Source organism: Poecilia latipinna, unplaced genomic scaffold, assembly GCF_001443285.1.
Source record: "Poecilia latipinna isolate Pla-1442-1.1 unplaced genomic scaffold, P_latipinna-1.0 Scaffold738, whole genome shotgun sequence".
Lineage (NCBI taxonomy): Eukaryota > Metazoa > Chordata > Actinopteri > Cyprinodontiformes > Poeciliidae > Poecilia > Poecilia latipinna.
In genome coordinates, this window is record NW_015113354.1 from 202,854 (window position 1) to 217,403 (window position 14,550).

Genomic DNA, 14,550 nt, shown 5'->3' on the forward strand with positions numbered 1-14,550 from the left:
GAAACATTGATGAATACATTTGAATATACTTGACATATATTTAAAAATTATTTTGATTTTACACAACTAAGCAATCAACTGGAAATCACCAAACCACATGCCAGTGTGCTGCAATAAAAATAAAAGTTTTGTTTGCATTTTGCCAAAAATATAATTTGCACTGAATATTTTTAGTGGTTAAAAAGTGTAAACTTAAAATGCAGTCACTTAATAAAAAACACAATTTTGAGTTGATTTGTTCAGGTTTCACATGAATAAAACAGGATTTTGGAAGGAGAATACGTCGTCTTTGTACCTGAATATTCCATTGTTCAACCCGTCCATTAAAAAAGGCCGGTTCCCTTTGAATAAAATGTCATGCCATTGACTTCCCGGAGACTTTTTACGGCACGTTTCAAGGTGAATGGAAGCCGCAACCACTAGTCCTTTCACTGACAAATGACTGCGGCCAAGCCCTTTCCTGGCTCTGCGACTCTAAAGACGCCGGCGGCTGCAACCGCGAAGTTGATTCGATTTGTTTACTTTGGGACAAATTTACATTTGGGAACCCTCTGTGCATCCTTTCTGTAGATACATAAGAAAGAAGAGAATTGTTAAGGAGGGGAAGTTAAGATCAAAGTTCAAATGAGCTTTGGTCATTGACCTGTGAGTTTAATCAAATGAGGTTGGTGAAGCCTTTGAGTGTCTTCCCAGGTCATCCCAGAGTCACCACTCATCCACAACGCACACATACCAAACTATTACTTTGAATAATAAATGACGCATTGCAAATCCTTCTAACTGAATTTAAAAAAATAAGTTCCACTCATCTTGCTGCAAATGCACCTTTTTCACTTTAAATAAAGGTAACTTATGACAGCACATGTTTACACAAAAGGTATTTCTCAGAGTGAATGATGAGAAATATTTTGAATACACATTTCTTTAAGCTAACCAACATGATTTGATTTATTTGAATGAGGTACACTCGATGTCAATGCAAACAAATATTGAGCTGCAGGGAAAAAAACAGGATAATGATGATAATAATAATAATTATATGACTGTTGAGGTTTAACAAACAAATATTCAGTGAAAACAGCTTTATCTTTTCATAATGAAATCAAAACACAGTTTCTGATGTCAAAATGATGCAAATAAAGTTTTGCTAAACTTGTGTTTCATTTGCATGCCGAGCCTCTGCAACTCCACAATGCTATAATCAGACTTACTGATATGTAAAAACCAGCTACATAGTTTCAGACTCAGCTCTTGTTTGTTTTGAGCTCAGGTGCGTGTTATTCATGGTATTAAACTCCAGAGCTGCACGAAACCCATTTTTACTGCGACAACTGTGGATCAGTGCTGCCATCTCGTGTTCATTTAACGTAATGCCTACAGAAACTAGAACGCGCCACATTTAATCTAAGATACATTCACTAACAAAACTTCACCTTTGACGACAAGCAATATGGCAATAAAAGCACAAATTTAATCTAATTATTATTTTTTAAGACCAATAAAACTTGAAATTTAAGATTTTTAATCCAGAAATACCTACAAAAAATATGTTAGTGTTTGGAAGTATGAGCTGGTGTCTAGTTATGCTGGGAAATTAAATTTGAAGTTTGTTAGTAGAAGGAAGCGAGAAGTGAGCAACACTGCAGCCCTTTTCATATGAAACCAATATCTGACTTTTTCACAGCAGAATGAATCAGTTCTGATCTTTTCACACCCAAAAACATCCAACCTGTGTCATTCATATGGAACTAATTCAGAAGCAGTCGGATTTAATTAGTAGTGAGAACAACTATGCAAACAAACAAAAAAAGGATTTCAGTAAAAAAAAAAAAAGAAAAAAAAAAGAAGCAAAAAACAGCTAGACATGAACAACATGTCTTGTTCACAAGACATGTTGTGAACACCTTAGAATGGTTAATGGTTTAATGCTTTAGTGGTTCAATCCATATCTTCAGTTAAACCTCTTCTGAGGTTTTGACAATAGCCTCAAGGGTAATGTTTTCTGTGTTGTTTCTGCATTTTTTCCTTCCACTCAACTTCCAACTGATATGGATATGGCGTTTTGTGAACATCCAGCTGGTTAAACAATGATATTTAAAAATAATAATAATAATAATCACAACTGTAAAGTCAGTAGTTTTCCACGAGATTGAAAGGGCCATAGCATAATTCCTATCAATCAATGAAACTTCAGTTGGGTCAATTTTGGATTATTTCTTACTTTAATAAATACAGCTAATTATCAAAATTAGCAATAAAATAAACATTTGAATTGCCATATGATGCCATATGGTAGGGTTTATACCACCACTCGCTTAAAGGATGTAAAAGACAACAGATGAACTTGAATAACTATACATAGTTATTGTGTAATGAGTCTGCATAAGAGTTTCACGTGTTGAATATAAATACTGAAAAAAATCTTAGTACCTTTTTGAGAGCCAAACGAGTGTAAACAGAAAAAGTAGATCCAGATCTCAGAAAAGAGTCCTAATTCCCAATAATAAGTGGCAATAAAGTAGGCACACGCCCCATATAAACAAAACAAAGACTGACTGATATTCACCCAATCACCAGCCTCGGGAGGCGGAACTTCCGGTGACATTGACAAATCAGTGTCGGCGAGGCGAGACGAGAGCAAACTGAATATGACAGCAAAACAACACCGAGGGGGGAGTGAACTTCTAGACACCCGTCATATTTCTGAAGAAACGTTACAGTAATCCCTTCTAACAGTGTGCGGTTACACAACAACTGAAAGGTAAAATAATTCACGTCGCTTTTTTCCCTAATCTTTACGCTTTTCTAATAACTCTGCTTGGTGTTTAACTGTCCAAACTTTGTGACACGGAACACATCACAGGGTAGCAGTCCGAAACGACAGCTAGCAGGCTAAGCTAGCTAGCTGTTAGCTAAGTTCTCGCTCGAGCCAAACAAACACCTTTAAAATCGCCTCAATTATTTGCTCTGCGAGCCCTCATCTTTCTGAGCGTCGTATTTAACTTGCATTAAGTCTCTAAAGGTGCTGGCATGACGCTGACAAAAGCCCGACTTTCATCTTTAGTTTGATTTTTGTCTTGCACATGATGGCCACCAGCTTTTAGGGGAAGCCATGATGATCCAATCAGAGTCGCTTCTTCTTCATGGTAATAGTTCACCAGCTAACGGTCACGTAACAGTACAGGAATGTCTCAGAGATCCCGTTGTGTGTTTAACTTTAAGCTTTATATTTAGGTATTGCGCTAGGCAATACCAGTGTGCATTTCAGTCCGATAACCAATAAAACATTGAACTATGCGTCTGTTATGTATGTTGCTGTTAACCTGGACGTACTCCTTCACCGGGGATGTCATTTTTACACTGTACCGAAAAATCTGTTTTCAGTATTGACAGCTTATTTAAAACAATAACATTTTATCAGGAAAAGATAGCAATAAACATTATACATGACTTCATATCGGCTTTTAATTAAATGTTTCCTATGTTGTATTTTTCTAGGTAGCTTTATAGCATGGGCGGTTCTAGACGGGGTAAGAAGGGGCCAATGCCCCATAGAACTGTACTGAAAAGATAAGACTAAATCTGTTATGACTAATAATCCTCTTGGATCAAATTAAAATTTTCACCTTCACAGTTTTAGTTTAACCATGAATCACAGATTAAGGTTTTGTACTTTTAGCTGTACTGAAATAGGATGACAGTTTTCATCTGCCAGATCAGGAATCTGCAATTTGCAGTTCTGAAACTGAAACACTGCCTGTTTTTTTTTCCTGTTGTAATTTTTGTTTCATTATTTTTCTTCTGTGCTCCCACAAAAGACAAAGCAAGACAAAAACAAAACAAACAAAAAACCCCAAAACAAATTAATTTCATTTCATTTCAGCTACACAAAAACACATAACTGGCTCCACACTATGATTCGTTTTAAACTGAACACAAATAAAGTCAAAATGAAAACCTTTTCTGATTTCACACAATTTTAGAAGGAGAAATTAGAGCAGTCAGGTTTCTACGATCAAATAACTTGAATTACTGATCACCGGTTGTCATAATAACCAGAGTTTTGCCAGTTTCAGAGTTTCCCCCACAAAAGTTACAAAGTCCGGTAAGGACGACTGCCCACCATGTTTCTGAGTTAAAAGGTGTTTCCAGTTGACGGCAAATTTTGAAAATATCACTAGTTAATTATGTGTAATTGGAAGACATTATATGATCAATCTTTAACGTTTTAAAAAATGACAAACATAAAAAATGCAAACAAAATAAATATAATTTTTTGCACTTCTGTTGTACAGGACATTTTTTGTCCTGTAGCTGCGACTTGTCACTTTATTCACTGAAGTTGTTGGCATGTAAACCAGTAAAGACAGGAAGTGGTTACAGAGTTCAAATGAAAAAAAAGACTCCTTACCTGATGTGATCATATACTCACCGTACTATGTTGCCATGTTGTTTCCAACCATTTCACTATTACTGGTGTATAAAAAACTTATAATAAATTAAAAAAACAATGCTTAGCCTGGCAGGAGCACAAGAAAAGCCTGACAGCCCGCCAGGCTTATGATACCTTGGGATGACCTTGAATTTGCTGCTCTGTAGCACAAGTGGGTGATCACCAACTAAGATAGAAGAACATCAGTTATGTTGTTGTTGTTATTGTTGTCCATTATGGAAGAGGATTAAGGTGATTTTCAAACTGTTTTAAAGTATTTGGAAGCTTAGCAAAACTGCCATTAGAAGACTAATTCCCAGTTCCATCACAATATTTGAATATCTAAAGATATGTTTTTAAACATATCTGATATTATAAAAGGTTAAAATGAAATGGTACATGTAAAATGTTTTCCTTTTCTTTGTTTCCCGTCGTTGTTCACCTGATCTAAAATCCAGTGCTTGTTGTTTATCCCCCCTCAGCTGACTGGTGTCCTCTCAGTCCAGTAGATGTCCACGCCGTCAGACACGTCAGGTGGCATGTCCCATCCTGGCCCGTCACCAGGGGCAGGCCTGTCCCCAGGGCCCATCTTGGGCCCCAGCCCCGGACCCGACCCCTCACCAGGTTCTGTTCACAGCATGATGGGCCCCAGTCCTGGACCAGGAACACCCAACGCACCGCATGGCATGCAGGCCCAGGGACAAAGCGATTACTCTCAGGACAACATGTATCCTATGCATAAGGTCGGCTGTCCCTGCTACTGCCTCACAGAGAGTTTAACACTTCTTTGTTGTTGCACTGACAAAACTTCTGAAGCAAATTCAAGTTATCTGGATGCAATTTATTTTTCTAAGTTTAATAAAGTAAAATTTTCTGCTAAATTAGATTTTTATCAAGTGATCGTTGCCACTTCTATTCAATAATGCTTTATTTATCCCAAAGGGAAGCTAAATGTTGTAATTCATAACAGCCAAGTGTCTTTAAAAGAGTTGTCATAGACGGTGATGCTGTAGGCAGGAAGGTTCTCCAGTAGCAGTCAGTCTTGCAACAAATCTGAACATGCCTCTGACTGAAGACAGTTGTTTCTGCTTCTCCCTCTGCTCTGCATTCATGAAATCTCCTTTTCAACTCCTCTGGGATTTGGGGTTGTAGTTCAGATATTATGTGAACCTTTGAGACACTAATTAGCTGCTCAAGGTAGTAAAAATAATACTTTGCTGCTATGGTTACTAATCATAATAAATGTAAAAAGTAAGAGCAAAAGACCTACCAGCTGCAAAAGCAGAGATATTCATTGTAAAAGAAAAAAGGGAAAAAAAAGCAACCCCAATCAAAACAGCTAAAACAAAAGCTATAAAAAATGTGTTAATATATTTACTACCAGTCAGATTTATCCAGCAGAGCAAACAGGAAGAGCAGCATGACCAAGTCTCCTGTTTCTCTGTCTTGTTTCAGCCCATGGAGGCGGCCATGAATGATAAGACGATGGCCGAGGCGATGCATTTCGGTCACATGAAAGGTGTCGGCATGCGATCCCTGCACAGTGGCATGGGGCCTCCTCAGAGCCCGATGGACCAGCACAGCCAAGGTGAAGCTCTGGGCGGAAAATTCAAATAAATATTCAAAGTTGAGCTTTTTTTTGACGCCATCATCCAGTTTTCAGTGATAAAAGCTGTGAATTATCTAGAAGAAATGACAACTAATAATCCAAAACTGAGAAAGCAAAGCTTATTATTATTATTAAAAAATAAATATAAGTCTTTACACCTCTTGAAATTAAACAACCACAATTTTAATGGTGTTTTATGGGAGAAACCAACACAGTTCATGGAAGCTACATGATTAATGCTTTTATAAGAGTGACTAGCATTTGTGTTTTTCATCTTTTACTACTAGTACTTTTTTAAATCAATACTATGAGATTAGTAACTTAAAACCAGCTTCTGTTTCTTGCTGAAAAGTTAGTAGTAAGTTAGTTTTGTCTTATTCTGAGTGTAATGAGATATTTGCACCTGAAATTGGACAAAAATACTTGGTAAGATTTTGTGTTTTTTCAGTCAACAGAAATAAATACATTTGTATATCTAACAAAATATTTAAACATCTTGGCAGATGTCTGTTGATCTGTCACCAAACAGAAGTAAAATACAAATTTCATGCTGATGGTTGTGAATTTTCTGAAACATTAAACCTTTGGGGGGTCTGTGGGGTTAGGATACATGTCTCCACATCCATCTCCAATGGGAATCCATGAGCATGCCTCCAGCCCCATGTCCGGAGGTGGAGGCGGGCCGACCCCGCCCCACATGCCTCCATCCCAGCCCGGCCCCATGATGTCCATGGACCCTCAGGGAGGCATGGCCAGCATGTCGGGGATGGGCCAGCCGGGGCGCGGCCCCTCTTCCTTCAGCCCCGTCCAGCTGCAGCAGCTCAGGGCGCAGATCCTGGCCTATAAGATCCTGGCCCGCGGGCAGCCGCTGCCCGAGAACCTCCAGCTGGCTGTTCAGGGCAAAAGGAGCCTACCCACGATGCAACAGCAGCAGCAGGCGCCACTGCCGCCGCAGCAACAGCCACAACAACCACAGCAGCAGCAGCAGCCACCGCCGCCGCCGCAGCAGCAAGCATCTGGTGCTAGCCCGTACAGGCCCTCAGGTAGGAACCAAACGGGATAATATGACTGTTTTCTGGCCGATCCCTGATCACCAAACCTCATCTGCCGATTCTGATTTTGGCTGATACCAGTTTTTTGTCTGAAATGTTGCAAAATCTAACAAGAAAGTTGCTGAGTTGGGAACAGTGAAAGTGTTTACCTGCAAACATGCAGACCTGACCTGGTGGACCGGTCTGTCAGTCAGACCTCTCACTGCAGAGCAGAAGAGACGGCGCCTGATTTTTAGACCTTTGCCGAGGTGGACATGACTGGACATGTAAATATCAGCTGGTCACCCAAAATTAAGGAAATAGTCGCTGATAAATTGGCCGACCGATAAGCTGGTGCACACATGATCAAGTGCCAACATTACACATCAAAATGTTGGTTGGTGTTTCATTAATTATGGTTCAGAAGCAACTTTAACCAGATTTAAAGGAACTCAGTGTTTCAGCTGTTCTGCAGTTTTCTGGAAGTTTGTAAATGACACAAATACTCGCCAATGCATGCAATAATAAAAAACATAAGTAAATAAAGTAAGTTTTAATACATATGGCTACAACTGATAGCTTTTTGGGTATTTTTACATCTCCAGCATTTATTCTAAAGGTCAGAAAGCCTCTCCTGGTTGTTGCTGTTTTCTTCAGCCCACCTTGACATTTTCAGAAAACTTGTACAGTTGCATGTTGGATCTAACTGGTTATGTCTGACAGGAATGTCGATGGCTCCCATGAGCGGCCCCCAATCGAGCCCCTGCCCAACACCAGCACTGCAAGGACACAATCAGAGCACCGGACCCAAGCCTTGGACTGACGGTGAGTCCTCAGGCTGACGCCTGAGTCGGTTTCTGCTCCAGCCTCAGCAGCTTCTAACTTTTATAAGCAACATGTTTGTCAAATATTTGTTAAAACTGTCACTTTGTCTTGCCGGTATAATGTGAAACAGAAAAGCTCCTTCACCGGCACATCATGTACATGCTAAAGATTAGCGAAGGATAAGATCATTAAAAGTCTTATGTTTTTTTCCAGGTCAAGCTAGTGACAATCAAGCACAGAAGCACCTCACCCCGGTCCCCAGTGGCCGCCCGTCTCCCGCTCCCCCCCAGGCGCCTGTAGGGGCCCCGGGCCCCGTCCCGGGGAGTTCAGGGGCCGTTCACCCTCCAGGGCAGCAGGTGTCGCCCATGGTCCAAATGCAGCAGAAGCAGAACCGGATCACTCCGGTCCAGAAGCCCCAGGGGTTGGACCCGGTGGGAATCCTGCAGGAGAGAGAGTTCAGGTAGAGTTTGGACCAGAACCACAGGGTCACTGTTCTCACTTTTCTTAGGAACAAAAATATAAAATATCACATTTAATTTTTTTTTATAGTCTAAAGTGTGAAAACTGAAAATGAAGTTGGAGATCTGGAACAAGGCTTCTGTCTTTCCACTGATAGAGTTCTGGTTTTAAACTCAGAGGATGAGCAGCACTGAAATGCATTAAATTCATTAAAACTTATTCAAATGCATTTCTGTGAGGTGTAGCTGTTTATCAGAGGAATTACATTCTCTGGAGTTTAAACTGAAATAGTTGAAAATAAATCACAAAAAAATCTGTGTCCCTTCAACCTGATGGAGGTGAAGTGTCTGGTGGAGGTCCTGTTCGGTCTGAATTTGGATAAGCGCTTTATAAACAGTTAATTTACTATTCAGTCATGGTGAATTTAATGAACATGGGAGAAATTAATATAATTTTGGCATCTAAAGGTCAACAGATTAGGATTTGAACTAATCTGTAACAGACATGGCCAACAGAATCTGATTACAGGTCAGTTTGTGACGATGGTACATAAGTTACAGATGTTGCTGGTTTTGCAGACTGAATTTAGTTTTTTTATTCTCTGTAGTTTTGGTTATTCCCTAACAATTAATGTCTCCGTTCTGCCGTTGTTGCTTCTCATCGTTGACCAGCGATTCCAATAATCGTAAATTGAAAATGTGTCTCCTGTGATAATTCCCAGTGATTTCTGTTTTCTGAAATCGTTGTCATGTATTCTGTGGCGGTGTGATGGTCTGTGTCAGACTGCAGGCCCGGATCGCTCACCGGATCCAGGAACTGGAGAGTCTGCCCGGCTCTCTGCCTCCGGACCTCCGAACTAAAGCGACGGTGGAGCTCAAGGCGCTGCGGCTGCTCAACTTCCAGCGGCAGGTAGGAGAGCTGAACCTACATGACAAGTTTTTGGTCTCCGGTCCAGAACAGGAACTGTAATCCAGCAAATCTTTATTTTCTGAAAACAACAAAAATAATGAACAGCAACTTTTACAAGAAAATTAATCAGATTTTCTTCAGGACTGTCACTAAAGACTACTTTTTTTTTCTTTTTGGCGCAATCCAACTTTTTTTTCCATTTAAAACTGACACATTTTTCTTTAAGGTGAGTTTTTTGTAACAGTTTTTAATGCAAACATCTCTAGCATAAAGATTGTTCAGCCATGAATGCAACCGTTGCCCCGCTTTACTTAAACATCTCCTCTGTTTAAGGAGAAGTTTCATCAGTACGCGACGCTTACTGTTGAAACCAGATCTTCACTTTCACTGAATAAAATGTCACAAACATTTTTTCTCACTGTCTGAAGTTAAATCAGATTAATCTTCTCTGTTTTAGGTTAGTTGGAATTAATATATTTATTTCTATTTGACAAATACCAGAAAACATGGCAAAAAGATTTTTTAGATATTTTTTGTAACTTTCTTCATTATGGAATGCCTCTTTCCATTTCATTTCTTTTTAAAATTTTTATGCTATAGCTATGTTTTCATTCAAATGTACAAAATTTGAGCAAACTTTTCAAACGTCGTAAAAAAGAGAGAAAAAGAAAATGACACTTAGGCGTGTTTCCATTAGTCTGGCTATGCAAAGCTCAAACATTTATAGAAATATTGTTAGTATTATAAATAATTAACATAACTAGTGGTTGTTAAATGTTAACACCTCCATTGTTATGCATGGCTGTGATAAACAGGAAGTACAGGTTGCTAATTAGCATAAACCATAAATCTCAGAAAATGAAGAGTCTTCCCTCCATGATGGACGTTTGGACTTTCTAAGAACTCAGAGCCTCAAGATTTTGCGAAGTGAAGTCACTTATTTCAAATTTCAAGCCCTTTTGAATGTGACACTTCATAATGTGCATAAAAAAGCATTGATGGAAACTTTTTTTTATGCAACCGGATGTAATGTCCAGCTGAGGCAGGATGTGGTGGCATGTATGAGGCGCGACACAACCCTGGAGACGGCCCTCAACTCGAAGGCGTACAGGCGCAGCAAGCGGCAGACGCTCAGGGAGGCGCGCATGACGGAGAAGCTGGAGAAGCAGCAGAAACTGGAGCAGGAGAAGAAGCGGCGACAGAAACATCAGGTGAGCCGTCTGAGCTGAACGGTAAAAATCCTGAAGATTTTTAAAGCTTAATCGTTGTTGCTTGGTTTGCAGGAATATCTCAACAGTATTCTCCAGCATGCCAAGGACTTTAAGGAGTACCACCGCTCGGTGTCCGGGAAAATCCAGAAACTCACCCGAGCCGTCGCCACCTGGCACACAAACACCGAGCGGGAGCAGAAGAAGGAGACGGAGCGGCTGGAGAAGGAGAGGATGAAGAAGCTGCTGGTAAGTCTGTGGTCACATCATCTACAGAAGGACAAAGACAAATTATTTCCCTCGAGGTTTCGTTAAATGACGTCTTATTCAACGCGCTGTATTTCAGCCGGACCATTATTTGTGTTGCACAACGCTCTGACTTCCACCAGTGAGCTGCTGACAAATGCTAATTGCTGTTAGCAGCCGAAAAGAGAGCGCTCACTCTGGGAAATATTATTTCAAACTTTTATCACTTAAAATTACTTCCAATCTTAACTTTGCTCTCTTTAGACTTTGGAGTATAATTCTCCCCGCTTTTAGATTTGCTTAATATCTTCTGGCTCCGTTTTGTTGCTTGGTGGTCAAGAAGTGTAATAATGTATAAAAAATAATAAAACATAAATTACCTAAAAAATAATAATCTTTTTAGATAAAAAAAAAAAGTTGTATGAAAGGCAGTACCTCATTTTAATCTTTAGCTTTAATCTTGCTTTTTAATTTTAAAATGTAATATGAAATGTTTTATTTCTCACTGAGTGTTGTTCGTATTTTAAGCAATGAAATGGTTTCTTAAAAAAAGGAGCTGAATTATATATTTGTTGCAACCAAAGGGGGAAATTACTATTAATAATAAAAGGGTTTAGAACAGCCATAATTTGAATCCATTGACAAATTTTAGGATTTGTCTCCTAGACGTTTTTTAAATAGTTTTAGATGTTTGCAGGCAGAGATTAGGAAATTGTATCAGTCTTGAATTTGCGGCCTTTGAGAGGCTGAGTTAGGAGTCTGAAGGTGAACTAACTCCCCTCCTGTCACCGTCTGCCCAGGAAGAGGATGAGGAAGGCTATCGGAAACTCATTGACCAGAAGAAGGACAAGCGTCTGGCCTACCTGCTGCAGCAGACGGATGAATACGTGGCCAACCTCACCACTCTGGTGTACGAACACAAAGCTGCTCAGGCTGCCAAGGAGAAGAAGAGGAGGAAGACGAAAAAGAAGGTGGGAAGAAGTTTTGGGTTTGTTCTTTTCTCCTGGAAAGGCGCTCGATTCCAAAACCAAGAATATATATTAGAAAATATTTCTGTAACTCTGTTGGCCTCCATTTGCAGTAATCAGACAGAAAATGGTCAAAGAAAGAAGAAGGTGGAAACATGAAGCAAAAGGCACCACAACTATTTATTGTTGATTAATTTGTTGGTCTTAACCGTGATGTTGTCAATGTAAAACATAAATTAAATATGTATCATTAATCTTGTTTGTTTTGAGCAGTGGTGGGCACATTTCCACTAATAGCTGAGCTCCTTTATCAGTTAGCATTTTGCTAACTTTTAAAACATTTAGCACAGTTAGCTTCCCCTACATTTATTCTTCTGCTTAAATTTGAAACCGCAGTTTATTTTTTTTATTTTCTCTGACCTTAGTTTGACATCCATGTTGAAGTTTTGGCTATCAGCTGTTAAAACTTCTTCAAGCAGCTAAACGTTTACATTCATCTCTTATTTTGAAGTGGGCGAAGATCGTTTACTCAGCAGTTTTTCTTTTTCATTTCCAGAAGGTGGAAGGAGACGGTGAAGGTACCAGCGCCATTGGACCGGACGGCGAGGTTAGTCACATGACCAATCAGCAGTACATGACCAATGCTGGTCATGTACTGCTGGAGGTGAATATGCAGCTCTGCTCTGCACTTCAGAGCAGAGAGAAAACATTTTAGTGACTGTTGACTCTTTATTTTCCTCTCATCAGTAATAAATCTTTAAAAGATCCTTTAGTTTTTTCAATATGAGTGAACCTGGTGAGTTTAGTTGTGAATTTAGCAGCTAAACATGGTGTCATTTAGAGCTGAGACCAAAACAAACTCAGAAAAACTGGGAATATTGCACCGATTGGATTAAGATACTTTAATCCAAGGAAGAAATAGATTTTCTACTTACGGCTGAAGTCTAAAGTTTCAGTTTCCTGTTTCCTTGGTCTTAATCTGTTTGCCTTTTTATCATGTGCATCTTTAGAAACAAAAACCTGTCAGAGTTTGTGAAACTGCGTAGCGTTTGCTTGCTTGTTCTGCTAAAAGCTCTGGTTGTGTTGCAGCCCATGGATGAGAGCAGCCAGATGAGCGAGCTGCCAGTCAAAGTGATCCAGACGGAGACCGGGAAGGTCCTGCAGGGCACCGACGCCCCCAAGTCCAGCCAGCTGGAGGCTTGGCTGGAGATGAACCCTGGGTGAGAAGCCGTACTGTTACGCTGAGCCGGTATCGGCTGCAGAAACCTTGACGACATTTCACTGAGCTTCATCTGCTCTGAGCAGAACGGGCAGATTTATATGGAAATGAATGGAAATAGCAGGATCACTGTCGACCCTACTACTGCTGAATTATTTCAGTGGCTTCAGTTTGTAAAAATGCTGTCTGGAAAAGACTAGAGTTTGATTCTGAAAAATGTTTAAACATGCATTTGAGATGGAAAGTTTAGTTCTTTCCTGACTCCCTTTAATCTTGTCCAGAGCAGTCTGACTTTTAGCAGACTGTGTCTTTGGCTGTGACAGACAGAAAGGATAAACCGGAGCTTTGCTGCGTTACGTTCAGCCTCCCTGGGATCTGCTGGAGTCTAACTCAGTTTAAAAGCATCAGCCTGCAGACGCATTTCTGTAGAAAGTTTCCTTTTAAACAACTTCTTTGACCTCTTTATGCTCCGTCTGTCGTCACTTGGAACGCACCACTGATCCTGAAAACGGCTAAATTTGATGCGGCTTCTCACAGTAATAGCATCCACACCGAAGAGTGTTGTCTTTTAAGTGTGGTGCGTTCACTGAATACGCGCTCGTCAAGCTGAAAATCTGCCAGTACCGGGCCTCTAGCAGAATTAATTTATCAGACAAATTAAATTAAATACATCCTTTAGCCCTTAGCTTTACTTCATTACATCTGAATTTCTGTACAACTCATCGACCACATTCGTTGTCAGAGAACCAACTCATAAACACACTCACTCAAAACTGAAAAGAAATCATTACATATTTTTAGGGAGAAGATTTGAACCCGTCTTCAGTTAGAGATGCAGATGATATTCAGTTGTACACATAATTTTAACCAAATGAAAAGGTCTAAACTCCACAGTTTGTTAGTTCTGAGGCGCCGATTAATGGTGGATTTTCTTCAATTAAATGAAGATAAAACTGGAATATTTATCTTTGCACCACAAAAATGCATGTATAAGATAAAGGAGACGTTTGGACCTCTGTTCTTTGGTTCCTCTCTTGGGAACCATCTGGTTTTACTTTGGATGCAAAGTCTCTGTTTCATTCTTGTTTTTAATCATTAAGCTAATCTGCATTGTCTCACGTCCTGAACTGGGAACAATTATGCATCCTTTTGTTTCAAAACAATTGGAATAATGTAATGAATTATGCACAAGCCTTATCAAAACCTCCTGAGAGCAGTTTCAAAGTAATCAGATTACTGCTGCCAGGTTTCTAGTTAGTTTAAGAGTCTGTTACTGACTTGGAGAGACACAGGCGGTTCAGAACGTTTCTGCAGCCAGATGTACACAGCAGATCCCTGAGGTTCTGCTGAGGTTCTGCTGAGGTTCCGCTGAGGTTCCGCTGAGGTTCCGCTGAGGTTCCGCTGACGTTCCGCTGACGTTTCTCCTGAGGTTCCGCTGAGGTTCCGCTGAGTTTCTGCTTGTGTTCTGCTGACGTTCTGCTGACGTTCTGCTGACGTTCTGCTTGTGTTCTGCTGAGGTTCTGCTGACGTTCTGCTGGCGTTCTGCTGAGGTTCTGCTGGCGTTCTGCTGAGGTTCTGCTGAGGTTCTGCTGACCTTCTGCTGAGGTTCTGCTGAGGTTCTGCTGACCTTCTGCTGAGGTTCTG

At 40.2% G+C, this 14,550-nt stretch overlaps 1 protein-coding gene across 1 annotated transcript in view; it reads left to right on the top strand.

The window, feature by feature from the left end:
- Positions 1-2,636: 2,636 nt before the first annotated feature.
- smarca2 (SWI/SNF related BAF chromatin remodeling complex subunit ATPase 2) overlaps positions 2,637-14,550 on the top strand; it is a 45,464-nt gene continuing 33,550 nt past the window's right edge. Inside the window, exons 1-12 of the mRNA XM_015045682.1 lie at positions 2,637-2,761; positions 4,915-5,175; positions 5,888-6,020; positions 6,647-7,084; positions 7,796-7,897; positions 8,111-8,357; positions 9,139-9,265; positions 10,303-10,476; positions 10,549-10,722; positions 11,520-11,690; positions 12,244-12,294; positions 12,777-12,907. Coding sequence (XP_014901168.1) covers positions 4,942-5,175; positions 5,888-6,020; positions 6,647-7,084; positions 7,796-7,897; positions 8,111-8,357; positions 9,139-9,265; positions 10,303-10,476; positions 10,549-10,722; positions 11,520-11,690; positions 12,244-12,294; positions 12,777-12,907 — 1,982 coding nt within the window. The 5' untranslated portion in view covers positions 2,637-2,761; positions 4,915-4,941. The remainder of the gene's footprint in view (positions 2,762-4,914; positions 5,176-5,887; positions 6,021-6,646; positions 7,085-7,795; positions 7,898-8,110; positions 8,358-9,138; positions 9,266-10,302; positions 10,477-10,548; positions 10,723-11,519; positions 11,691-12,243; positions 12,295-12,776; positions 12,908-14,550) is intronic.